The 25801-nt window shown below is 48.1% G+C and overlaps 1 protein-coding gene across 1 annotated transcript in view; it reads right to left on the minus strand.

Moving 5' to 3' along the window:
• Positions 1 to 25801, minus strand: part of LOC125133183 (uncharacterized) — a 298644-nt gene that overhangs the window by 14081 nt on the left and 258762 nt on the right. The window contains exon 5 of the mRNA XM_047791316.1: positions 18342 to 18562. Coding sequence (XP_047647272.1) covers positions 18342 to 18562 — 221 coding nt within the window. The remainder of the gene's footprint in view (positions 1 to 18341; positions 18563 to 25801) is intronic.

The following is a 25801-nucleotide window of genomic DNA, read 5'->3' on the forward strand; positions in this document are numbered from 1 at the left end:
TTAACTCATATTTTTGACACAAAATCATAGTCATGACATCGTAAGTGGATAATATAAATATAAATAATATTAAGCTATTTGAATATTGGGAGGGAAAGCCTTTGATATATTAAGTGAAAATTCCATGGTATAAAACTGAACATAAATTGTGATCCATTTTTAAAAAGAAATCTATATTTGGGGTATGTATTTATGTCTCCGCATAAGAAACAATGGGATGATATATTTTCAAAAGGTTGAGATCTCATCTCTGAGTGCTGAGATTAGAGATGATTTGAATTTGATCATTTTCTTTAGAGGTGTGTTCTAAATTTTTCTCAAGGAGCGATGAATATGGAGGAAAAAAAGAATGCTGGGTTTTTAATGAAAGTCCAAGAAGCATAAAGCATCTGGAGAGTGAAGCTGTGGACATGGCGGGCAGGCAAGGTGCTCCTTATCCCCCACTCATTTAGCCCATGTTGACAGGGATGACTTTTTTGGGTAATAAATAAAATGGATCAACACCTAAACTATCTAAAATAAAATAAAATAGAGCAACACCTAAACTATCTCACAGCAGTGAGATGTTTCTTTGTCCAAATCACGGTGCTCAGGTGAGCAATAAACACGAAAACTTGGATGGAGCCCACCAGCCCACGCAGCAGAAAGCCAGTCGGGAGCAAGTTTCCATGGATGAAAATGTGTGCCTGCCTGGGGTGGGATCCGCACACATGGTAGCTAAAACTCCAGACCACTTAAAATAAACATGGAGGCTGAAAATAAGTAAAATCTCCAGGTATTTTGCTGTCGTCGTTACTTTTTAACCACTGGTGGGTGATTTTTTTCTTTGAATTCTGTGTCACTGTGAGTGCCAGGACGTGAACAGAGACTGCTGTCCAAGCCACAGAAAAGGTGCAGTGGAAATGAATCCGACTAGGAACCATGAGGTTGCAAGGTTCGGTCCCTGCCCTCACTCAGTGGGTTAAGGATCCGGTGTTGCCGTAAGCTGTGGTTTAGGTCGCAGACGCAGCTCAGATCCTGTGTTGCTGTGGCTGTGGTGTAGGCTGGCAGCTGTAGCTCTGATTCAGCCCCTAGCTTGGGAACTTCCACATGCCATGGGTGCGGCCCTAAAAAGACCAAAAATAAATAAATAAATAAATACATAAATAAATAAAATTGTGGGGTAATGAAATTAAAAAAAAAAAAGTGCAAGGACACAGCTAAAGTGGCCAACACATTAGCACACCTCCCAGGTGACAGCTGCACACACACACACACACACAACCGACCCTCTCAGGCAGGGTTAATAAGGGCCTTTGCTTAATTCCTTCTCTCCACGACGCTCTGTGGAGGGGAACTTTTTGGTAATTATTACGCCCAAAGGTGAGTCAAGATTACAGCAACTCTTTCCGTCCCTCCTTCCTGATGGGCAGTATCAGCTGCGCCCCCAGGATGCCTTACAGACAGAAGCCAAGAACAGGAAGCCACGGTGGCTCAGAACAGAAGCCTTACACGGGAAGCCATAGTGGCTCAGTGAGTTAAGAACCCTACGATGTCTCTGGGAGGATGTGGGTTCAATCCCTGCCCTCACTCAGTGGGTTAAGGATCCAGGATTGCTATGACTATGGCATAGGTCGCAACTGCAGCTCCAATTGGACCCCTGGCAGGGGAACTTCCATATGTCGCAGATGCAGCCATAAAAAGAAGAAAAAAAAAAAAAAGATGCTCGTTGCTGCATCATTCTGCAAAACTCACTGGAAAGAGCAGATTCCAAAAAGCTTCTAGGTAAAGGAGCCCAGACTCAGCATCACTCTGTCCACCAGACACTGTCTTTTAAGGAAACACAAACAGCGAGTCACTAGATGGGGGGTGGGGGGGAATCCAAAGATCAGAAACCACATTGCTCCTGTTTGTCCCTGCTTTCTTTCTGTTCTAAACTCAGAACTCACCTTTTTTAGAAAATGGAAAATAGTCTCTGATGGCTGGGCTTTTCCAGGCTAATGGTCACACAGCCAGAGCACGTGCCATTAAGGAAAAGGGGGACTGGGACTCGGGGTGGCTCAGCCACTTACAGAGGGAGAAGGCTCAGGACAATCGCCCACCCATTCCTGGTCACGGACCCAGGTACCACATCGGCAAACATCTCAGCGTGAGCTGTGGTGATGCCTCCCCTGCAGCCTCGTGCATCTGCTGTGGACCCAGTCCTGGGTCTGACAGTCATCTTTTTCATTCAGCAGCAGTGAAGTGCTCTTGCTGCCCTGACAATACTCTCCTGTGCATCAAAGAAAGTGAATAATAATGAAAGGGCCCTTTGGACAATATCCTTCTGTCTGAGGAATCATTTACTCAAATAATCTAATTTGTAAAAACCTCTTCACTACCTTCCTGCCCAGGTTCCATTTTCTTTTGCATATATTTTCACCACTCAGCTAATGATGGATAGAGGGAATTAATACATGGTTGATTGCATCTCATAAAGGCACTTGGATGGATTTAAGATCACGAGCAGCTTTTTTTCTTCCTGGCACCTCACAACGTCATGTGTTCTCTGAACATATGTGTTAAGATGCACGCGGATATTAAAAGCTGTAGTCTATACAGCCTAATAAAAAGGATACCACATCAAAGGCCAGAAGGAACACCTAACCTGTGCTATAATCATTTAAGAGATTAAGGAATGTGGTGTAAGGTGGTGCCACCCAACTGTCTTCACTCACTACGTCTATTCATGAAGGTGAAGCCGAACAGCACAGGAAGATGGCAGGACTGTGGTGTCCGCGACAACACGATATCCATTCAGCAGCATGTGTTGTCATCACTTGCCCTGGCTGTTTCTGAAAATATGAATGAATGCATGCAGTGATGAAAGGCAGTATATCTCCGGTGGCTTCTAGGAGGAACAAGTTATCAGGGACAGGCTGTCGTACTTTTCCTAAGTCAACCGTTCAACCTTGGATCCCGAGCCTCTTAAGTAAAACTTGGGGTTTCAGGCCGATGCAAAAATGAGCTGTGACTGCCCGTTTGGAGGCAGAAGAGTGTGGTGGCTCAGGCTCTGCTCCAGACCTTCCCAGACCTGACTCAGGCTGTACTGTGCCCTTGTGTGACCCTGGGCAAAGTATTTGACTTCTACAAGTCCTGCTTCCTTTTGTGTGACAGGGACTCAGTGATGGCCCCTTGTTTTCTAGGATCCTTGTAAAGATTGAAAGAGCTGGTCTGTGCAAATTTGCACATTGTCTTTTAAATAGTAAATGATCAACAGATATTAAGTGTCATTACGAAGGCAAAGAATAAATTCTAAGTGAACTTAAACCATTCCCCAAAGTAAAACAAACAGTTCTACTCCATGGAACAATCAGGATGTTAGCAGGTATTCCCTAGGAGGAATAAAAAAAAATTCCTGGTCAGTTAGGGAGGTAAATAAAGCTGACCTGGTTTCTACTTGCATATGACCTTAACGATGAGCTAAATAAGACTACAAAAGAAAAATCCAGGAGTTCCCGTCATGGCTCAGTGGTTAACGAATCCAACTAGGAACCATGAGGTTGTGGGTTCGATCCCTGGCCTTGCTCAGTGGGTTAAGGATCTGGCATTGCCATGAGCGGTAGTGTAGGTTGCAGATGCAGCTCGGATCTGGCGTTGCTGTGGCTCTGGCGTACGCCAGTGGCTACAGCTCCGATTAGACCCCTAGCCTGGGAACCTCCATATGCCATGGGTGCAGCCCTAGAAAAGACAAAAACAAAAAAAAAGAAAAGTCCAGCACATTCAAGAAACTTGTAGAGATGGACTCATGTCAAGCACTTTAGCAGGAAGATGCCCAGAATCTTCCTCCACCTCCAAACTCTTAAGGAACAGTAGCAAAGTGCAGGGTTCTGCTTAAATGAAGAAACAGACTCAAAACGGAAGCGTCGGTGGAAGGGAAAATATCTTCAAAGATTGTTAAGGATGTCAAGTGAGGAATGGAAATGATGAAAACTTGACATTTGTTTTTACTCTCTCAAGGGGAGCATGATTTGGAAGGAAATGGTAGCCAGTGATGATTTTTTTTTTAAGCTGTGGATTTTCCCATATGGTTCTACAACTAAGTGTCATTTCCTAAGCAGAATCCTCGTGTGCACTGCTGACGCTCAGGAAACCTCCCCCAAAACCCTCAACAGGAACCCCAGGGACTGGGTCTTTGGTACAATAACAAACCTCTTCCTCCACCCTCAGGTCTTAAACATCTTCCCGTTCATCATGTGTGAAAATCCTGCAACACTGGCCAGCTTCTGTGACAGGCAAAAGGAAAACATTTTGACCCCACGAACCAGCTTCACTTTCTCCAGGAAATGGTTTCTCACCAAAAACGATCAAACCCAACCTGACCACCGCAGGAGACACAGAATAACCTCTGGCCATTCCGAGACACACTTAAACACTTTCAAAGCATGAAAGCACACATGCCTAAAGGCTCACACTTAAAAGCAGGTATATTCTGGAGTTCTCTTGTGGAGCAGCAGGATAAGGATGTGATCACTGCTATGGTACAGGTTCAACCCCTGGACCGGGAACTTCCACCTACAGCGGGTGCAGCCAAAAATTAAAAATAAATAAAAAATAAGAATAAAAGCATATTCCCGACAGTCTAAAAAATGCTTTGTAACAATGATGGCTTTGTTTTATTAAGTACGTGGGTGAGATAACTATTTTATGGGAGCCAACTGGCTTGTTTTAAAGCATGGGTCTCCTCATCTAAGAGAACTGCCTTGAGCCTTGCATTGTATATATACATACGATGGAATACTACTCAGCCATAAAAAAGAACAAAACAATACCATTTGCAGCAACATGGATGCAACTAGAGATTCTCATACTAAATGAAGTCAGAAGAGAATGACAAATACCATATGATATCACTTATATGTGGAATCTAAACCATGGCACAAATGAACCTATCGACACAACAGAAACAGACTCATAGTCGTAGAGAACAGACTTGTGGTTGCCGGGGGGCAGGGGGTCGTGGGATGGACTGGGAGTTTGGGGTGAGTCAATGCAAACTATTACATTTAGAATGGATAAGCCATGAGGTCCTGCTGATAGCATGGGAACTATGTCTAATCCCCTGGGATAGACCATGATGGACGATAGTATGAGAAAAAGAATATATAAATATATATATATATATGACTGGCTCACTATGGTGTACAGCTAAAATTGACACAACATTGTAGATCAATTATACTTTTAAAAAGAAATAAAGGAATAATTGTTTTAAAAACGCCTCTAAAAATTAAAAAAAAAATGCAATGAGCCCTAACTGTGACTATACCATGCTACTCTCATTCATTTATATCGAAACAGGTTCTCTTTCAAGACTGTACAGGAGAGCAAAAGTAGATGCAGGAAGATGCGCTTCCTGTGTGAGCCACCCCAGCCAATGTTCTCTGAGATTCCCCCCAGTTCACCTAAGTCAGAGTCAAAGACGTGCCTAGAATGATCTTGTACTTGAGCCCCTTACACACCAGGAAGCTAAGACAATCGTTCCGACCCTGAATCCATACACACGATAAGGGCAAATCCTGGATGAGCAGAAAAGGTGACAGCCCCAACTTCCAGTGTTTCCCTGGATGAAGCCAGTAAGATTCTAAGGAGGCCTTTTCTCTCACAAAGAAACGCGTCTTCCTGGAGAAGGAGCCGTGCAGCCGATTAAGACATTTCCCAAGCATTTGCTAACCTACTTACAAGCATCATTGCTCCCTTGGGCCTTGGGACCCTTCCACCTTCCTGAACGGAGGAGCTGAATAGGTAAATGGGTTATATCAGGCCAGGAAATCAATGTGTATACTGTGTTCGCAGCCACCGATGAGCATGTCGAAGCCATTTTATTATAGCTCTAGGAGCCGTATTGATCCAGCTGTAACTACTCGGAGGTGCCTGGCAACCCAATGAGGCTGCATCCTTCTGTCCATCCAGCCGCCTCTCCCCGCCTCTCCCAGTAGTGCTTAGAGAGTAAGTGTTTGCAGATTGGATTAATTTAATGTTTGCTTAATCAAAACTGACTGCCCTGGAACTTAAATGCTATTAATTACTAAGAGAATCCAGAACTAATCCTCCAGCACTGAGAGGCCAGGGAGGAACAGCGGCTCTATGGAGAGAGGGGCGCTCTTAAGGAGATTCTGGGTGTCCTTCTTTCCAGGTGTTCATTTTGTTTCCTCCTCCACTTCCACCCTCCACCGCCACCCCCCCCACACACCATTTCCACAGCCACTCCCCGCCCCCCCATAACCTTCCAGAAAAGACCTGCAGCTTTTGTCACTCTTCTTTATGATACAAAGGGTGGGTGCCTTGCCCCAGTTTCTGATGTCAGGCCATTTTCATCATGCACTTCTCCAGCCCACTCTGGTCAAAGAGCACCCAGTGCACCCTGGCATTGGTCTCCTTAGTGATGGAGAGGGCACTTTCCCAGAGCACCGAGAGCTCCTCAAAGACGGCTGTCTCATCCACCTGTCACCACCCCAGTACCTACACACACAGTGGGCATGCAGAGGCATTTTGCTGAATTTAATTTGGGTGAAGAGACAACCCCCCCCCCATATTTACAAAGCCCTCATCTTTGCCGACACCTCTCTGGGGACAGTGTCTCAGAGGTTTCAGTTCAACTGGTACCTCCATCAAATATTCCATCTACCCTGCCCTGGGAAAGATGAGAAAGTAACCTTGAGACTAAGATCTAATGCTTATTATTTTTTTTGGCCATACCCACAGCATGCGGAAGTTCCCAGGCCAGGGATCAAACCCAAGCCACAGAAGTAACCCAAGCCACAGCAGTGACAACACTAGGTCCTTTAACCACGAGGCCACCAGGGAACTCCCCTAATGCTTATTTTGATCATGGATTAAATGCCATCACAGGAGAAATGGGAGAGGATGTGTCTGCCTCTAAGTCCACTGCACTGCTTTGTAAAATGATAACCATGTACCACAAAACACACAGCTCGCAGAGAGCTAGTGCAAACGAGGAAGGATGCTGCTAACACCCAGAATGTGTGCTTTCCCCCAGCAATATCAGAAGCTTTAAATAAAACTGCTATGCTTGGACTTCCTGTTGTGGCTCAGAGGTTAACAAACCCAACTAGTATCCATGAGGACTCGGGTTTGATCCCTGACCTCGCTCACTAGGTTAAGGATCCTGTGTTGCTGTGAGCTGTGGTATAGATATCAGATGTGGCTCAAATCTGGTGTTGCCGTGGCTGTGGTGTAGGTCGGCAGCTACAGATCCGATCCAACCCCTAGCCTGGAAACCTCCATATGCCACAAGTGCAGCCCCAAAAAGAAAAAAAAAATGCTATGCTTCTGTAGTTTGGCCCCAAGCACAGACTCTGCCTCTGGAGCGCCTCCCCATGAGCAATGAGTGCTCCTACCATCCACGCCATCTGTGTGTGGGAAGAAAGCCCCCACCCCACTGAAAACAGTATTCCTCTGGCTCAGAGGCTGCCACCCTTTGAAAGAGAAGCCCTCCTACCCAGGTAATGCATCTCAGCCGGCAGCAGACCAGGGCAGGGCTTGCAGTAATTATTACAGGGGTCTCAAATGCAAATGCCTACAGTGAAGCGGCAGGTAGAGTCAACAACCAAAGCAAGTAGGGTGAATGTCCACGCAGAGGGATGAGGTCCGCAGCAAATTACTGAGCACGTGCTCCTCCGTGAGCTTTTGCAGGATGGTTCCCTGCAGTACCCGGGCTCAGTCTGAACAAATCTTACTCCTGCAAAACATCACCCAAATGTGAGATGCTGGCAATGAATTCAATCTTTTTTTTCTTTTTTGGCTACTCTGTGGCATATGGCGTTCCCGGGCCAGGGATCAGATCTGAGCCACAGTGGTGGCAACGCCAGATCCTTTAACCCACTGTGCCAGGCTGGGGATGGAACCTGCATCCTGTTGTGCCACAGAGAGAACCCCACCAGTTCAATTTTTTAAAACCTACATATGTCATTCAAATAAGGTCTATAGTTAGTTAATAGTATGTGCCAACATCAATTCCTAGTTTGAGAATCACATAAGATATGGTCAAGGGTGGAATCCGCAAAGGATCCATCCACAGGAAATCTCTGCGGTATTATTACAGCTTGTGGTGAGTCTTAAATTCCTTCAAAACAAAAAGTTAAACCCCCAGAGAGAGAGCGCAGGGCAGACTGCCTACCTCAACCAGCCCCGGGTTTTCTCTCTCAAGTGTGTTAACGACCTCTGACCAAGTCCAAATAGGCTGGCGGCAGCCATGCCTCACAGTCTGGGTGGGAGGAGAACCCAGAGGCCTGAGGGGAGGCCCACTTATGGTCAGTTCAGCTGCTGACCTCTTCATTGAACCTGCTCCCTGGAGGCAGCACCTGCTCTATATTAAAATCACGGAACACCTGCCCAGGCAGCCTTCCCCAGATTTTTGAAATCAAGTCACCCTGGCACCACACAACACCTACTCATTCATATGCATCTTGCACAAATATTCATCTTGCTTGATGAATAGAGCGCCAGACTTACAATTCAGCCACGGCATGGTAAATTACACTGGCCAGATTAACGGTATAAAGAACATGTCTCAAAACAATGATTTCACTTCAAGTTAAGGAGGAACAAGTGCCCTTTCTTTCATTTCTAAATTACATTTTCAATCATAAATATTGAAAATTATGTTTCTGATCACTGCTGTCACCTTGTGAGTAGTGGCACATGTGCCCCACGGACACATGGGTTTTTACAAAAGGAAAACAAGGGCCCCTGGAACACCCAAAACACTTGGATTTTTAAAGGACGTTTTCCCCTAGCCTACAAGATTATAAAAACATGGCACCCTTTGGAGCTGGTAGAGGCAGAGAATGGCGGTCCTGTAGGCACACCAGTCATTAAACATGGGAAATTATTACTCTGGGTGCTTTTTACCACCTCTTTTGTATGAGCTAGTTCAAGTGTTTCACTGGTAAGTAGGGTATAGCCATTACCCCAGAGAGGCAGGCAGGCAAACAGCCTACCTTCTGCATGGTAGATTTCTAAAACATCTAAGCTTTCAGCAAAGGCATTTATTGATGTAAAGCGAGGGCTAGCAAGCTCACCTTCCTCTCAAATAACAACAACGGCCAAAGCTGTAAGGATGGAGAGAGCCTTCCAAGGAAAAAGGAATGGACTATTCCGAGAGCAGAAGGGAAGAATCAGAGCAGAAAGGAAGGATGGAAGAGCTGCTGCTGGGGAAAAAAAAAATGACAAGGGAACAGTTTGAAAGACTAGAGATGCTAAGTTAGTTTAGTTGCAGGTGTTCAGAAATTAATAGCAAAGTAAAGAGTTTGCCTGCAAAGAAGAAATTAAGTACCCACTTCAAACAATGAATTTTGTCCTCCAGGACATGCACCCTGGTGTCAGCAGGTATAGCCAGCACAAAGTCTAAGTCCTCTATGGATCCACATATGGGGCAGGTGTGTGGAGGAGTCCTCGATAGAACCTATCAGTCTCTCTACCCAACTCAGTCGCATCAAGGGTGCACTGGCCACGTCACTTGTGCTGGACCCCGCTAAACCACGGCAAGTTAGGCCACGGCAAAGTTGCACGTGGGCTATGTCCTATTCTAAAGACTTGGCCTGGAGTTCCCATTGTGGTTCAGTGGGTTAAGGACCTGACTTTGTATCCATGAGGATGTGGGATCGATCCCTGGCCTCACTCAATGGGCTAAGGATCTGGTATTGCTGCGAGCTGTGGTGCAGATCACAGATGGGGCTGGGATCCGCTGTTGCTGTGGCTATGATGTAGGCCAGCAGCTGAAGCTCTGATTCAACCCCTAGTCTGGGAACTTCCACATGCTGCAGGTTGTGGCCCTAAAAAGCAAAAAGAGAAAAATAAAGATATAGCCTGTAACACATTCTTGGCCACCCTGCATTGCAGAACCCCCATCACCACGAAATGTACACTCTTATCATTTTTGAAGGAGAAAGTTTTTTTGAAGATAACGTTTTATAGACCCTAACACAGGAGTCTTTGTATGTGGGTCAGGGCCCCATCATATTCCTTGGCACTTACCCTTCTAGTACATGTGCCAAGGGCGTTCTGCTACAAGCACATGCCAGGGAGTTAATGCCAATGGCAGGTAGGAATTGGTGAATTAATCTCCCATCCACCTCTCCACTCAGCTGAAATACCGCTGAGGCTTGTTTGAACACCCTCCCAGAATTCCTGGCTGATTGAGCCTCAACTGCCCAGAGCAGAAATATTTTTGACACCCCAGTATCCTCTTTCTTCACTCCCCCCCAGGGCAGATGGGATAAGGACATAAAGACTTCCTTTATGAGTCAGGGTTCTCAGAGAAACAGAACCAATAGGATGTGTGTGCATACACAGATCCATCTTAAGGAGTTGGCTCACACTATCATGGAGGCTCTCAAGTTCAAAATCTGCAGGGCGGACTGGCAGGCTGGAGACCCAGGGAAGAGCCAATGCTGCTATTCAAGTTCAAAGGCCATTTCCTGGCAGCATCCCTCTTCCTCGGGACGGGGGGTGGGGGGTGGGGGGTGTCAGTCTTTCTCCTGTGCAGGCCTTCAACTGATTGGACAAGGTCCATCCACAATACCAGTAGGCTTTCACACCTATTCTCTGCTTTACTCTGAGTCCACCAGTTAAATGTTAATCTCATTCGAAAACCACTCTCGCAATCATCCAGAATAATGTTTGACCAAATATCTGGGCACGGTAGTCCAGCCAAGTGGATACATAAAACTCACTACACACCTCCCTTCCTCAGCCCTTCCCACCTTTGGACAGCCTCAAAGGTCAGTCCACCACTCAAATAAACACCCTGTGAATCCTACAGAGGGGTGGGTTTCCAGGGGAGCCAAATGTGAAGACATTGAGTCTTTGGCCAGCCCTGATTTAGAAAATAAATGCAAGTTTATACATTTCCACTCCTCTTTCAAAAGCCCAGTGGCCCCTGAAGGAGCTTGGCCCACAGTCTGGGAACCACCTTATCACAGGGGCTGGACTTTAATGCCTAGAAAGGCCCATGCATGTAAGCACAGATGTTTCCAGAGACATTGATCAGAATTTTAGAAAGACTACAGCGTTCTTTTTCTTTCTTTCTTTCTTTTTTCCTTGAATCTTGGCAATACCAGATTCAAGGTGCATCTGCAACCTACTGCCGCAGCTTGTGGGAATGCCAGACCCTTAACCCACTAAGCGAGGCCCGGGATTGAACCCATATCCTCATGGACACTGTGTCTGGTCCGTAACTGGCTGAGCCACCATGGGAAATCCTACAGCATTCTTCAAAGTGATGCCCAGATTAGAACAGGGCTGTCTAAGAAGTCCCTCTCCAGTTCGGCGCGTGCCCACCCCCCAATGAGCTAGCACCCCACCCCCACCCCACCACCGCTGCCCCCACCCAGTGGGTAAAGACCCTCCTCCGAATTGCATCACAGTGCAGGGAGGCAGCCACGCTTCTGTTTCCAAACCATGCCTTTCTCCAAAGGCTTAGAATATATGCACAAAAGAAAAGATGTTTTTTGACATTCCTAAAAATGCATGATCATATCCTGTGTGGCAAGACGAGACCCAGTGACTCACTGAAGTCATAATCACTGCAAATTGCGGTATTGTTGTCTTCGAATGAAAACTGCCAGAGGACTGGTGCATCGCGGGCTCAAGAACCCTAGGCAGTCATTTGCCACATCACGAGACCCAGATCATCTGAAGGAGGAGATCCTCTCCTCCTCTTCGGATTTCATTAGCAGAGATCAGATTAATAAAAAGTTTAAAAGTTGACTGCCTTCCCCCCAGAGATTTATCTAGACCTCCTCCGAAGGGATGAGCCGGGAGTGGCAGCCGACACTCATTTCTCCAGAGCTCACTCTGTCATCTCCCTCTGTGGTCCCCGAAGTCTGCCAATTAAAAGCCTCCTGGATGACATTCCTCTGCCGAAGTTATGCACACATAAATCATGGTAATAAGAGAAGATTGTTGTGTTAACCTTCATCGTGTAACCCTTTTCCTTTGGTGAGAAGTATGGAAAACATTCATCCTTTCTGGCACAAAGGCAGCGACTTCCCAGCAGATGCCTGGGAGACTCGGCTGGGATGCGGGCCCCTTCCTTGTGGTTACAGAGGCGGTGCCTCATGCACCAGCAGGCATTACTCAAGTCGAAACCCAGGGCCACGAGGCCATAAACCGGGTGGCATGACGTCAGAGACAGGATGCTCTGAAATAAATGGGGAGTTGGTTCTATCCAGAGGAACATTTTTCCATGTTTAACCAAGCAGAGCTGGAGCTACTACAGAGCACACAGCCTCAAAGGTCAGTTCTTAAGGAGACGGGTTCTGGAGAGCTGAGCCATGGGCTTTCTGCCGCCGTGGAAGTCACCGCCCACCCCACCCCCCTTCCAAGGTGACTGGGGTTTCTCTGTCAGAATGAGGCGCTGGTGTGCAGCAACTGTGAATTCCACTTTCATGTGAAAGATGACATCCTTGGGGGAGCCCCTGGGAGCAGGTAACCACAGCAGTCATGGACCCAAGATCAAGGTGGCCACCCCTGCAGGGTCACCCGCACTGCACATCTTCATGGCCTGGCCCCCCCCACCCCCAGATTCCCTGGAGAGTCGGCTTGCAAAATTAAAAAAAAAACAAGAATTCTTCATCAACTACAGCATAAATATTAATGATGTTTTAATTACTCTATCTACACATTCACTTTAGAAGCTGGTATTCATTCAAAGATTCGAATAATGAAAGTTGAGGCATGAATCGGGCTGCTTCTCTCTATAATGGTGCCTTCATTTTATTAGCTCTCCTAAGTCTGGAGTGTCCCCAGCTTCTGTCTAGGGTACCCCGCCAGCTGGATGCAGCCTCTCCTCCTGAGGCTGCCTCATTTTGGCTGTCCCAGTAGGGGCACCAGCCTGAGTCAAACGCCCCCCTCTCTCATCCCTAAAGGGCTGACTCTCAGAGCTGTCACCCAAGCCTGTCTGCCTGTATGGGGCAGGTTTACAGCTTAAAAAATTCCTGGTTCTCATGATGGAAAATAGTATTTTTAAAAAGAAGGTATATATATATGTATATATATATGTAGGACTGAGTCACTTTGCTGTACAGCAGAAATTGGCACAACATTGTAAATCAACTATAACAACAAAAAAAATCTGGTTCTTTCCTCTCAAATCCTGTATTTCTAAAGGAATTCAATTTGTCTTAGATATGAAATAAAAGTGTGTGTGTTAAAAGGGTTGGTGGGGAAGGGACAGAACAGAATTTCCCTTTTCACTATCTCACGGTCAGAGAGAAAGTTCCCTCTAGTTTTGTAAGCGAGCAGGGCCCTGTGGGGCTCCTGGGCACACAAACCTTTCTGGGTCCTCCATGTCTTGTTTTTAGGGAATATGCTTCAGCTTCCACGATCTTCCCTGAGTTCCAAAGAGCAGCTGCTCATCAGAGAAGGGAGGGGATGCAGACACCAGGGAGGAGCTGTCAAGAGACAATAGCACAGCCTTGGGGCAGGTCCTGGTTCCTCCTCGAGGAATATACATCACAATATCTTTGAGCCCTTCTGCAGAACCAATCTCCCCCCACAAAAAAAAATGGAAGAACTACTTGATGCATCATTCTTTGCTCTGGGATGAAGGAGGACCACCAGAACCAAGTCCTGGGGCCGCTAAACACCAGCTTTGAAAAACAATGCAAGCTTGCCTCTACCCTGATCCTTATCTGCAGCCCTATTTTCAACCCCCCAAACTAGAAAATCACCTCCTAATCCCTTCCAAAGGGGGCATGGTCTTTAACGCATTAGCCTACTGTGGTCCCCTTTGCCTGGCAAAACAGTAAAGCCATCTTTTTCTCCTCCACTCGAAACTCCGTCTCCGAGTTTCTATTCGACAACAGTGGACAGAGGCCGAGTTTCGGCACCCGTTTGTGCCAGAGCAATCCACATGTTCTGTAAACTGTCCCCAAATAATCCTGGTTCCACTGAATTCTTTGCACCTGGCTATGCTGTCATCCCCTTCTCTTATCTCCTGTTATTTTTTCCCCTTCGAAATGTGAAGGAGTGTGAGGCTTTTCTTTTTAACCCGGGATGGCCAACCTTCCTGGTTTACCTGAAATGAAGGGTTTCCGGGGTGTAGGACTTTCAGCGCTAAAACCAAGTCCCAGGCCAAGAGCCAAGTCGGTCGCCTCCATTAAGCAAACATTTAAGTCTAGCGTGAACGTAGCAACACATGACAAATTAAACACCTTTGCACCGTTGTGTCGTGGCAGACAGGGCAGCCGGTTCACCAGGGCGTGGAAAATGGGTCCCACTTGGGAATCTGAGCAGAGGTGGGTGGATGTCCACTGAGAAGACATCCACCTTGTGCACAAAGACCGAGGCTTTCAGAGGCTGCTGCATGGATGCCAAGGCCGGACACGGTGAGGGCTTGGGCGAGGAGAATGGAACGAAGTGGGCAAGGAATAGATCCTCCTCCACAGAGGTCTGGCAAGTGGTTCCCATCCACAGGCTTTCCCCGGGTCAGCCCAGTCCCCGTCAGACACACGCAGTGATGTGGAGTGGTGACCTCTCCCCAGCCTGTGTTGCCTGAGCACAGTCCCAATCCAGTCTTGCTATTTTTTTTTTTTTTTTCCTTTTTAGGGCCACACTTGCAGCATACGGAGGTTCCCCGGCTTGGGGTCCAATCAGAGCTGTAGCCGTCAGCCTACACCACAGCCACAGCAAGTCGGGATCCAAGCTGAGTCTTGGGACCTACACCACAGCTCCCAGCAATGCCAGATCCCCGACCCACTGAGCAAGGCCAGGGATCAAATCTAGATCCTCATGGACACTAGTCAGATTTGCTTCCACTGCGCCACAACAGGAACTCCCAGTCTTGCTATGTTTAGTGAAATCATATTAGAGCAATTGAGTTCCCGATGTGGCTTAGTGGGTTAAGAACCCGACGTAGTCTCCGTGAGGATGCGGGTTCAATCCCTGACCTCACTCAGTGGGTTAAGGATCCGGCATTGCCACAGATGTGGCTCAGATCTGGTGTTGCCGTGGCTGTGGCGGAGGCCGGCAGCTGCAGCTCTGATTTGACCCCTGGCCCAGGAACTTCCATATGCTGCAAATGCAACCATAAAAATAAAAATAAATTTTTTAAAAGAGTATAGAACCAGTATACCTGGGCTGTTATAGACCAGAAAAAAATCAGTTTGGGGATTTGTCACCTCAAGAGCCCTGAGACTCAGGACACCTGCAATCTTTCAGACCCCAGCGTATCACCAGCACCTTCACACTGATCCAATGGGCTTGCGGCACGGACATGGGCCATAAGATTGGCCACATTCTGTTCGCCGGGGCTTTCAAGGGGAGCCTGAGACGCCTGCACAAGGCACTATGCGTGCGAGCTGGACTTGGACGTCTGGGTGAAATCCCTGTTGGGTTTTTCCTTTATGCTTTATGTTGATGTTAGCTGGACACCTGAATTCTTCCATGAATCCCAGCTCCAAACTAGACTTGTCATAGTTTGAAGGGTTGGGCTGGAAGATGGAGGACAAAATTAGTAAGAAGGAGGCAGAGGAGATACCACGGAGCGCCCCCTACGGGCCAGGTGCGTGGCTGTGCTCTTCTCTCATCACAGCCAGAGGAAAGTGCCATTTCTGTGGACCTGGTTTTTCTATTGTTCAGGCTAAGATATCACCTCCCATAAGCCTCGCACTGATTTCACCATCTTTTTTTTTTTTGGTTTTGGTTTTTTCCTTTTTTAAAGTTTTATTCAAGTATAATTGATTTACAAGATTGTGATCCAGTTACACATTCACGCACATACATCCCTTCTCTTGCAGATTCTTTTCCCACATAGTTGATCACAGAATATTGGGTAGAGTTCCCTGTGCTATTCAGCAGGTCCCTGTTGGCCAGTCATTCTATATACCTCAGTGTGCATGTGATTACCAAAGGGGACAGCTGTGGGGCGGGGATAGACTGGGAGCTGGGGATTGGCCTGTACCGTCATTTTACACGAGGATGCTGCAGGTGGAGAAGGATGCTGTTCCAACAAGTGGGAGACCCGGCTGCTTTTCTCAGGTCTAATTCCAGAGACAGTGCTCTCACCCATGACCCTTAAGTGCCTTTCTTTTTTTTAGGGGTGCACCCGCAGCATATGGAGATTCCCAGACTAGGGGTCAAATTGAAATTGGGGCTACACCTGCCAGCCTGCACCACAGCCACAGCAATACCAGATCCAAGCCGCATCTACAACCTACACCACAACTCACGGCAATGCCAGATCCCCAACCCATGGAGCAAGGCCAGGGATCGAACCCGCATCCTCATGGCTACAAGTCGGATTCGTTTCTGCTGAGCCATGAGGGGAACTCCTTAAATGCCCATCCTTGACCCAATTCCCCAATCTTTTGATCCTCTCCCTACCTCGCCCCCCCAAACTGCAAGGTGCTAGAGATAGAGGATAAGGAAACAGGACTGACCTGATGTACCCAAGAAAGAGTCACATCCAGATGGCCACATGGACCGGGGGACAGTGTGGGCTGACTGCCCTGCCCTAGGCAGCTGCACCTTGACCCTGTGACGGCAAGTTCAGTCTCGTGGACCCTGAGGGCATACGGACCCTCTTGGCAGAAGAGGGCAGAGCTCCCCGGGGAGACACATGTCCCATGAGAGGAAGCACCCACATGGAGGGGCAGAGGATGATATCCAGGAAAGACACACCGTCACCTCTTTTCTCTGCCCCAGGCCACCACAGCTGATGACCAAAGCCTCGAAGCCCGCGAGGCCTCCCCTGAGGGAGGTCAACACAAAAGCTGTCTTCTCCTTACCCTCGAAGTTTCTCTCACAGTTTGGACCTTGCCTGTTCAGTCTTGGAAATATCCCAAATATGCATATACTGTGTTCTGAAGCGCTTCCACGGACACTATGTATTAGTCACTTTGATCTAATTCATCACGCGGAAAAATCTCCAGCAAGTACCCAGTGTCCTTTCGTGGGGGGGGCGGCGGTCAAGATAATAAAAGTCCGCCTACACCCCCTTTCCCACAGCCCCAGCTGTTGGTGCTACAGGATTCAAAAATGTAATTAAAAGAAGACTGTCAATTTCACTAACCGTTGTCAAAAGGGTGCGTCACCCCCTGGAGGAGAGGCGTGCTCCAGTCAATTTCCCCATCCGTGCCAAAGTTTCAGAGAGACCCTTCACTTTATAAATCAACTCACAGCTTAGAACATCCTGGCAGCCCCTTCAAGGAACCGAAGGGAATGACAGAGAAAGAGAGGATAACCATCATAGCTTGACTGGATACAGGTGTTTGCGTTTACAGACGAACCGCAAACGCCTGGATCTTTGACAGGCGTTGATGCTATCAGCGAATCGCAGCTATTATTGGCTCCGGTCGCCAAGGGCTGGGGGGCCTCCCCCTTAGCAACATCTCTGAGGCTGATAACATTTGGCTGAACTTTTCAGATCTTAACCTCCCTTCTGACTTTCTGCAGTCAAACCCGCCTAAACTGATCAGAAGAAGAGACACGCAGTGGGAAGACAAGTAAAATATTATTGACTGGACTGTTTCATGTCTATTAGGAAGAAAGAGCAGAGAGCGGAGGGAGAACCTTACAGCTTGACAGGCTTCAAGATAATCAGGGGAGGAATCAGGGCTGCACAGTAACCCTCTGTGAAGTTGGAAAGCACGGGCTTACGAGAGGTCATTGTTCTGCGAGGAGGAAACAAACAGGGTGCTGGGCCAACAAAGCCAAGATTGCATTCCCCCTCAGGACCCCATTCCTCTTCTGCAGCCCCGCCCCCCACCCCAATCCTACAACTGAGCACAGGATGGAAATCAGAGAGCCGGGTGGTTCCAGAAGAGGTCTCATCCCGAAGGTTTTGGCTTCTGGCCTCAGGCACCTCCCTACACCTTTGTTCAAGTCAGAGGTGGGACCGAAATTTCAAGCAGTGCTGCCCTTGAAGAATTTGGTCTTGGGAGTTGGTGTTGTCAGTGTGCATTTCTCTTCCCTGCTCCTTGCCCATCGGGGCTAGGACTGACTTCCTTGCCTCTCCAAGTTCAAGTCTTTGGCAACTGGTGTATGTGTGCTTTTTTGGGGGGGCGGGGGGGGGGGACGGTGGCTAGAAGGGCTCTGCTTGCTCTGTATGACCCTGAGCTGCGTCATTTGATAGAACACATGCTCCCCACCAAAAAGGACAATCCCCCACTTGATAACCTCATGCAAGGTCAAGCTTGCCATCCTAAGCAGGGACGGAGGTCTTAGATCCTGAACAATGAGACCATGCCCTGCACGGCCCTCTCTCCCTCCCCAGCCCCACATCCACTGAGACTCACCCCTTGCTTTTGTCAGGTAAGAGCACTAGAAAACCAACACAAAGGCCTCAGAAACTCTACCTGGCGTTCCCTACTGTCCTGTGGGTCTGATTCACCACCGAGCCATCTCTCCTGGGGTGACAGGGTGCGTGTTTCCCCTGACATGTTTCCACTTTGCATTTCAGCAGCCTCAATCTGTACAAACAGTTCACTTCTGGTTGGTCTCGAAGCACCATCCTCGTATTCAGGGAAACAGCTGCTGCCCCTGGAACCATGTGACTTCATCAACTGGAGCTCGGGCCCTGCAGGAGGAGTAGGCAGGGTGACATTTCAGCAAAACCCCAGGACAGGGAGACAGAATCAGGATGGCTACACTAGAATGAACTAAACAGTCCTCTTCTCCAATTTTTTATCCCACATGCAGGGAAACTGAGGCATGGGGCAAGGAAAGAAGAAACACTCGGGTTCATTCAGAGGCAGTCACTTGCCCTGTGGTCATGCCCCGTGGCACACACCCCTGCCTCACAACACACCCAGGCACGTGTCCATCCATCCTCGCTCAACACCCCAAGAACAGAGCCCCCTTCCATCCCCTTCCTGCCCTGCACTTCCTCATTCTTTTTTCATCTCCCTCAGAGGACCTGCCACAGAGCTTTCTAGAAGCCTATTTCCATGATATGATGATGATGATGATTAATCAGCCGTCATTTATGAAGCACTGCACTACATTAGACTCTGGCCTTAGGCCATCACGTGGGTCATTTCATCCAATCCCCGACATGGTTCTGCTTTGCATGAAGGCAGCTCCAACCCCACCATGCAAGCCTCCCCACCACTGCTCCCATTTGCAGTGGAAACCCAGAAAGGTGAAGCTCACTTCAGCTCACACAGGAGAGCCAGAACTTGAGTCTGACTGTTCCCCCACACGGCCCCCTGCCAGAGCTGCCCCAGGACAGTGTGGGGCTGGCCTCAGGAGTCTCACATCCCCATGTCCATGGCTCTGGCCACAGCTGCCTCCCCTTCCAGTCTCCAGACACTTGGGTTTTGACTCCCTGGAGACCTCTGGGAAACAGACCCCAACTTTCCCCTCCCGTATTCAGCCCCCTGCTGGCTGCTCCTCTTTCCCCTCCGCCAAGAATCTACCTTGGTTCATCTGAACTCACTGCTCTCAGCTGCAGACTCTGGTCCCTCACCTTCTCCATCTTTCCCCTGCCTCCGGCCACCTAAGTTTGAACACTGCTCCTATCCTCCCGCTCATCCACTAGGCCCTATGAGGTCTGCCACCTACAGACTTAGAAACATTCATGGCCATACCTCCCTCCCACCAACCTCACCAAACCACCCTTGTGCTGAAGACAAACCTTCTCTCTCCTCTACTCCAGCCTCTCCATCATCACTGGTGCAAAGCTCTTCCAGCCTAAACAAAGTACGTTTGACCCTCATCTGCTCCCCTCACCTGCTCAAGTCATCCATGACCTTGCTACAGCCAGATCCAATGATCACTTTTCCAACCTTATCCTGCTGGATTTCTCTGCTGCATGTACCACTCATGACGCTCCCTCCCGCCATCTTGGAACTACCTCCCCCCTTGATCACTGGCTTCTTTCCACCTCCCTAACCACTCAGGCTCAGTTCCATCCATGGCCTCTTCATCCTCAACATGCTTCTTGATGTTGAAGTTCCCCAGGCTTCCACTGACAATCCATCCTGCCTCTCTCCACACACTCTCCCCCCTCACAGCTCTTTCTGCCTCCCCAGCTTCCACCCCAAACTTTTCCTATAGGCTTCCTGCTTAGGTCCAAACAGGCTGGACATGTCAAGTTGCCTTCAGGGAAAAAAAAAAAATGTGTTCATAAAGGTCCAATGGCTATGATTTTTTTTTTCATGATGATCTGATAAGCTGGTTTTGGGTTACTAGCTAGGGTAATTGACTTGGGGATAAGGTGTGCTGATAACAACCAGAGGTGGGGGGTTCCCACCATGGCACAGGGGGTTAAGCATCTGACTGCAGGAGTTCTCATTGTGATGCAGTGGAAACGAATCCAACTAGCATCCATGAAGATGCGGGTTCAACCCCTGGCCTCAGTCAGGGATCCAGCGTTGCCATGAACATGAACTGTGGTGTCGGTCCAAGATGGGGCTTATATCCTGCGTTGCTGTGGCTGTGGTATAGACTGCCATCTGCGGCTCTGATTCAACCCCTAGCCTGGGAACTTCCATATGCCTCAGGTATGGTCCTTAAAAAAAAAAAAAGAAGAAGAAGTATCCAACTGCAGAGGCTCAGGTCACTTCATAGGTGTGGATTCAAACCCCAGCCCAGCACAGAGGGTTAAGGATCTGGCATTGTTGCAGCTATGGTATCAGCTGCAGTTGTGGCTCAGATTCAGTCCTGGGCCCAGGAACTACCATATGCTGTGGGTGTGCCATAAAACTTTTTAAAAAGTGGAGGGATGCATCCAAGTCTGGGTCATTGTATTTCTGATGTTGAATTAATGGTTAGTTCCCCCAGCACCTGCAAGTGGTGAGAACATATCAGCTCTGATAACCAGGCTCTGCCAAGGGTGAGACCTTGGGCTTTTAAAGAAGGACCAGAGTGAGCCACTCTTCCTTTCCTGAGGCTACATGGCTATGTCCATCTGTCCTTGCTCTAAGCCAGTCTCCACTTGCACCTTTTCTGAACCTGAGCCCATGATTTAGAGAGAAGTCGAGCATTGATGATGAGCAGAGAGGGCCTCCAGCTCTTCTGGGCTCAGTGTTTCCAGGGCACAGGTGACCATGGGGTGGCTCATCTTCGATTCACAGGGCAAGCCCTCGTTTACATACACTGCACTGAAAACAGGGCAGCCCCTGTAGCTGTGCGATGCCACAGCCTTGGAGTGGGGTTAAGAGAAGGCCTCTAGGAAGGAGGACCCTCCTTTTCTTTTTTTTTAAGGGCTGCATGTGGAAGTTCTCAGGCTAGGGGTAGAATCAGAGCTGACCACAGCAATGCCAGATCGGAGCCACATTTGGGATCTAACCCACTGAGCAAGGCCAGGGATCAAACCCATATCCTCATGGATACTAGTTGGGTTCTTACCCCACTGAGCCACAACAGGAACTCTGAGGACCCTCTTTAAATAGGTTTAATTTGCTCAATTCTCAAAATTGTTGTCCCTGATTTACAAAGACCTGAATGTGCAGGTGATGGATAGTCATTGCTTCTCTCTGGCCCAAATCTTAGAAGCTCCATCTGGGTCTAAAAACACAGAGGGGGTGGTGGGCACAAGTCTGAAGCAGGAAGCCTGCATCAGTCCCCTGCGTCAGTCACTCGCTGGTGACTTTGGGAAAGTGGGCTGATTCAAAGTTCTAACATGAGTACATCAGGGACAGGGTGCAGCCAGTGGGATGGGGTCTTCAGAGTCCTCCCCTGGGCCCTCCTCGCGTGTGTCCCTCTGCTGGTCCCCCAGCCATACCTGGATGCTTCTCACTTTCCAGGTGACTGCTCAGAGAGGACTTCCTGCCACCCATGCTAGTGTAGCCACCAACTCCTGTCCATCTCCAAATGATGGCTCTGCTTTAGTTTCTGAAGACAATGGGAACATGGAATTTTTCAATGTTGTTCATTGTATTTCTCATTTATTATCCAGTGCTCTGAAAGCTTGAGGTCTATCTCAGTCACTGAGGTAGAATGTGCCTGGCTCACAGTAGGTCCTCAATAAACAGCCACTGAATGGAAGAATGAAAGCAGAGTGAATTGACATCCTCCATCCGAGGCTGGGGCGGCCCCTGGGCTCTCCAGGGCCTGATCCTTGGGTTTCAGTGGGTGCTGCTTCTTGTTGCTTTCTTCCTCCAATCATTTCACCAAATGATTGGAGGAAAAGCTGGGGTTCCTCTGCTGGACACCTTTCCCCTTTGGAGTCAAGGAATGGAAGACACGTCTGGATCCCACAGTGAACCTGAGCCCCTTCAGAAGAGCCAGTCAGGAACCATACAATCCTCCTGGTGCCCAGGGTCCCCAAGTCTGTGTCTGGTTGTTCCACAGATGTTACACCCAACTCCAGCTGGACACAAGCCCTCGACTGTCCATTCGCAGGGCCCCTGGCCATTCTGTCTCTCCATGGACACTGCAGCCCCTGGAGGGCTAAGCTGGGCACAGCTTGCTCAGCATCTGGAACAGAACGTGCCCCTAGCGCGTGCTGCGTAGATCAACAGGCCACCTTGCTCAGCTGAAACAGACACACACACCAGAAGAAAAAGAAGACATGGGAAAAATAAAAGAAAAAAGTAGTTCGAGGGAGTGCCCATGGTGGCTCAGTGGTAATGAACCCAACTAGGATCCATGAGGTTGCAGTTCAATCCCTGGCCTCGCTCAGTGGGTTAAGGAGCCAGCCTTGCTGTGAGCGGTGGGGTAGGTTGAAGACGCAACTCAGATCTGGCATTGCTGTGGCTGTGGTATAAGCTGGCAGCTACAGCTCCAACCAGACCCCTAGCCTGGGAACTTCCATATGTCGCAGGTACAGCCCTAAAAAGACAAAAAATAAAGTAGTTTGGTGGGGGCAGAGTGGGGGAAGTCAAATATAGAAGCAAAGAAAGATCAAGGGGGAAAATTCACTAAGATCTTTCCAAAAAAACTATCCGCAGTATTCGGGGGGGGGGGGGGAGCTCCGGGTTGAAGGGGAATCAGCGCTGTCCACTTGGCCTGGACAGTCTCACCTCGCCCCTCTCTGCCTTCACTCCACGGTAGAAACCATAAGAGGATCCATTCCAGCTGGGATAAGCAGCAGACCAACCCTAGAAAAATCCTCCGCAGATGCAACAATGGTCATCAGAGCAGTGCCATTCCCAATCTTGAGGAAATCGAGGCTAGAGGCTGTTCTGGGTCCCTGCCCGGAGATTTAGCAAGCACCCTCAGAAGACCTCCATCTGTCAGAAGATGGCAGGAAAATGCCTCTCTCTCCCTCTCCTGTCCTCATTGGCTCTTAGTCAAGCATGGCCTCCCAGCTCCACCTTGGCCTCTTGGGACCTGAAGTTATATCAAGGAGCCCCGTGCCTCTCCTCTGATGGGCGGGCAGAAGAGACAGCCAAGGTCCCCCACTCGACATGGTCCAGAAAGCTGAGTGACAACAGAAGGGGGCGCCAAGGGTCCCCTTCCATCTCTGTGGACCACACCAAGGTTCAAGTCCAAACCCATAGCCTAGATGTTTCTGGAAGCCCCCATGGCACTCCCTTGGCCACTGAGAGCCTGCCTTTTTCTGCACGTTTCAAAAGGGCTTTTCATAAATGCAGACGCCTTCATCAGCCAGCCTGCATTTATAAACAGTTACTCTTATTCAGGAAAGCCGAGATGAGCAGTTTTATATAAAAGTTACATCTCCATTTAAGAAAGAATATATAATTCCACATTCTACTGTCCCTCGAACTTTATTCCCGTTTATGTAGATCTTAATACAGTTATATAGTCGCGGGGCTAACGTCCCCTCCGGATGGTAATGAGGTCCTCTCGAACCCTTTAGCTGCTATAAAGTATGCAGAAGTTAAATGCACAGATGGAAAAAAATTTGTCTCAATTTTATACTTCTGCAAAATGGTAATTTTGTACTTAAAATGTACAAGATGGATGTTCAGAAATATAGGCTGATAGCCTAAATTATATTTGGTCATAATTTATGTAGTACAGTCCCAAAGAGATACAAAAAGGCAGAGCATAATTTATCTGCTGGAATCAGCGATAGCTTTGCTAAAACTCCCATTTAGTCCATCCCCCATAGTTTTAAGCAGCCTCCGTCCTCAGGGCTCACTCTATTTAAGTTCCCCATACTGCTGTTTGATCACATATTGTAGTCTATAATTTGCCTATCATCTGAAGCAAATTTAGGTCCCAGAAGTTATGATCTCTACATAGCAACCACTTTATTTGGTAAATGCAAAATATTTATTGCAATATAAAAACCAGATGAAAATAAAATTCCTATAATCATTGGAACATACACACTCTATCATCAGGGCGCATAAGGACCATTTGGGAAGGACTAGCGTGTTGCCTAATACAATTAACTTTGGACACGTACTGGAATTTGCTGATACTTAGGAACCAGGGAAACTTGTTCTCCAGCATCCCTTTCATCTTGCCAATGGCAGGAAACACCAAGCATGGGCTCTAGAGAGAGTTGCCCCGAAGGAAATTAGATGAAAGGCGAGAGTCAGGTGAGTCACCGCTGCACCTTGGTTATGGAACGGAATTGCCAAGTAGAAACGAACCACTTGGTGAGGGCACTGCTTTGGACAGGTTCACCCCTTTCAACTAGGGACATGGACCAAATAAGGGACAGTGACCAGAACCCCATCTTTGAGCCAAGATTAGTGAATTCCTACATGGATCGAATGACTTGGCTTCTTTGAGCTGCCTTTCAATGCCAGTCTTCACACACCTCGAACTCCTCTTTGTGTTTCCAAAATATCCCCCAGGAGATGTTCAGCCTACAATGTACCTGTGACGCAGTCTAACAAGAGCTCCCCTGAAAAGCAACTAGCTCTTCAAACAATGTGGGGAGAGGCAGAGAAAGGACAGACCCCCCCAAATAGAACAGTCATCTGAAAACTATTCAGGTCCCCAGAGGACGTCCACTGATTGATAACAAAGCCCCTGTTGAGTGCCCGCACAATAGATTCTCTTCCTCGTAACAACCCTGAGAGGTAGAGCTCACATCATTGGCATATAAATTAAGGCCCAGAGAGGCTGCCCAGTCAAGAAAGGGGTCCAAGTGAGACCAAGACTAGGACTGATGCCGTTCAAGCTGGTAGCCTCACCTAATGAATTTTTCCATAAACCAACACAGGACACCAGGCTTTCCAAGGCACCTATGCAAGGCTATTGCTTCGATATCCTCAGATCTCACTCCGCCCACCTCAACCCCCTTCCATCCAGCCCTCAAGGTTGCCTTCAGCTGAGGGAAGATGAAATAGAGTCCCGGATGCATCTCCCCGATAAAAACTTCAACCGAAGCCTCATATATTTTGGAGATACTAAAGATCTCATGGCTCTTTGAAGATGAGTGTTGGTATTAATCACTGCGGTTGTTCAGATTATTTCCTCGTTTTTAACATCACCCAAGCCCTCCCACCAAAGCGGCACCTTTCCTATGTCCCATCCAACCCCTAAAGGATGCCCTGGATTTCTTCAGATACTTCCTTCTTCCTTGCCACTTATTTCCCACTCCAGCTACTTATAATTTATCTCCTTTTCAAATCCTTTTCACCTCAAACACGCTTAGACACCTATTTCCTAGAATTCTGTTTAAATCCCAATATTATTTTACAAGGTCTATTTTAAACACTCTTTTTCCCTACATCACACTGAAAAAGAGCAAGAGAGAATGACCCCCAAAGAAACGCACAACCAAAAATTAAAAAGGGATATACCTTGGGCTAATGTGACCCCTGGTGCTGTAATTGTTTCAAGCCCAGATAGAAGCTGGATAAAGTCTCAGAGAGGGAAGGAGCTCTAAAGCCCAGGAGGTGTTCTGCAGCAGGGGAGCCACTGAGCCTCTGAAAAGACCAGGAAT

The sequence above is a fragment of the Phacochoerus africanus genome, chromosome 8 (assembly GCF_016906955.1).
Source record: "Phacochoerus africanus isolate WHEZ1 chromosome 8, ROS_Pafr_v1, whole genome shotgun sequence".
NCBI classification, from domain to species: Eukaryota; Metazoa; Chordata; class Mammalia; order Artiodactyla; family Suidae; genus Phacochoerus; species Phacochoerus africanus.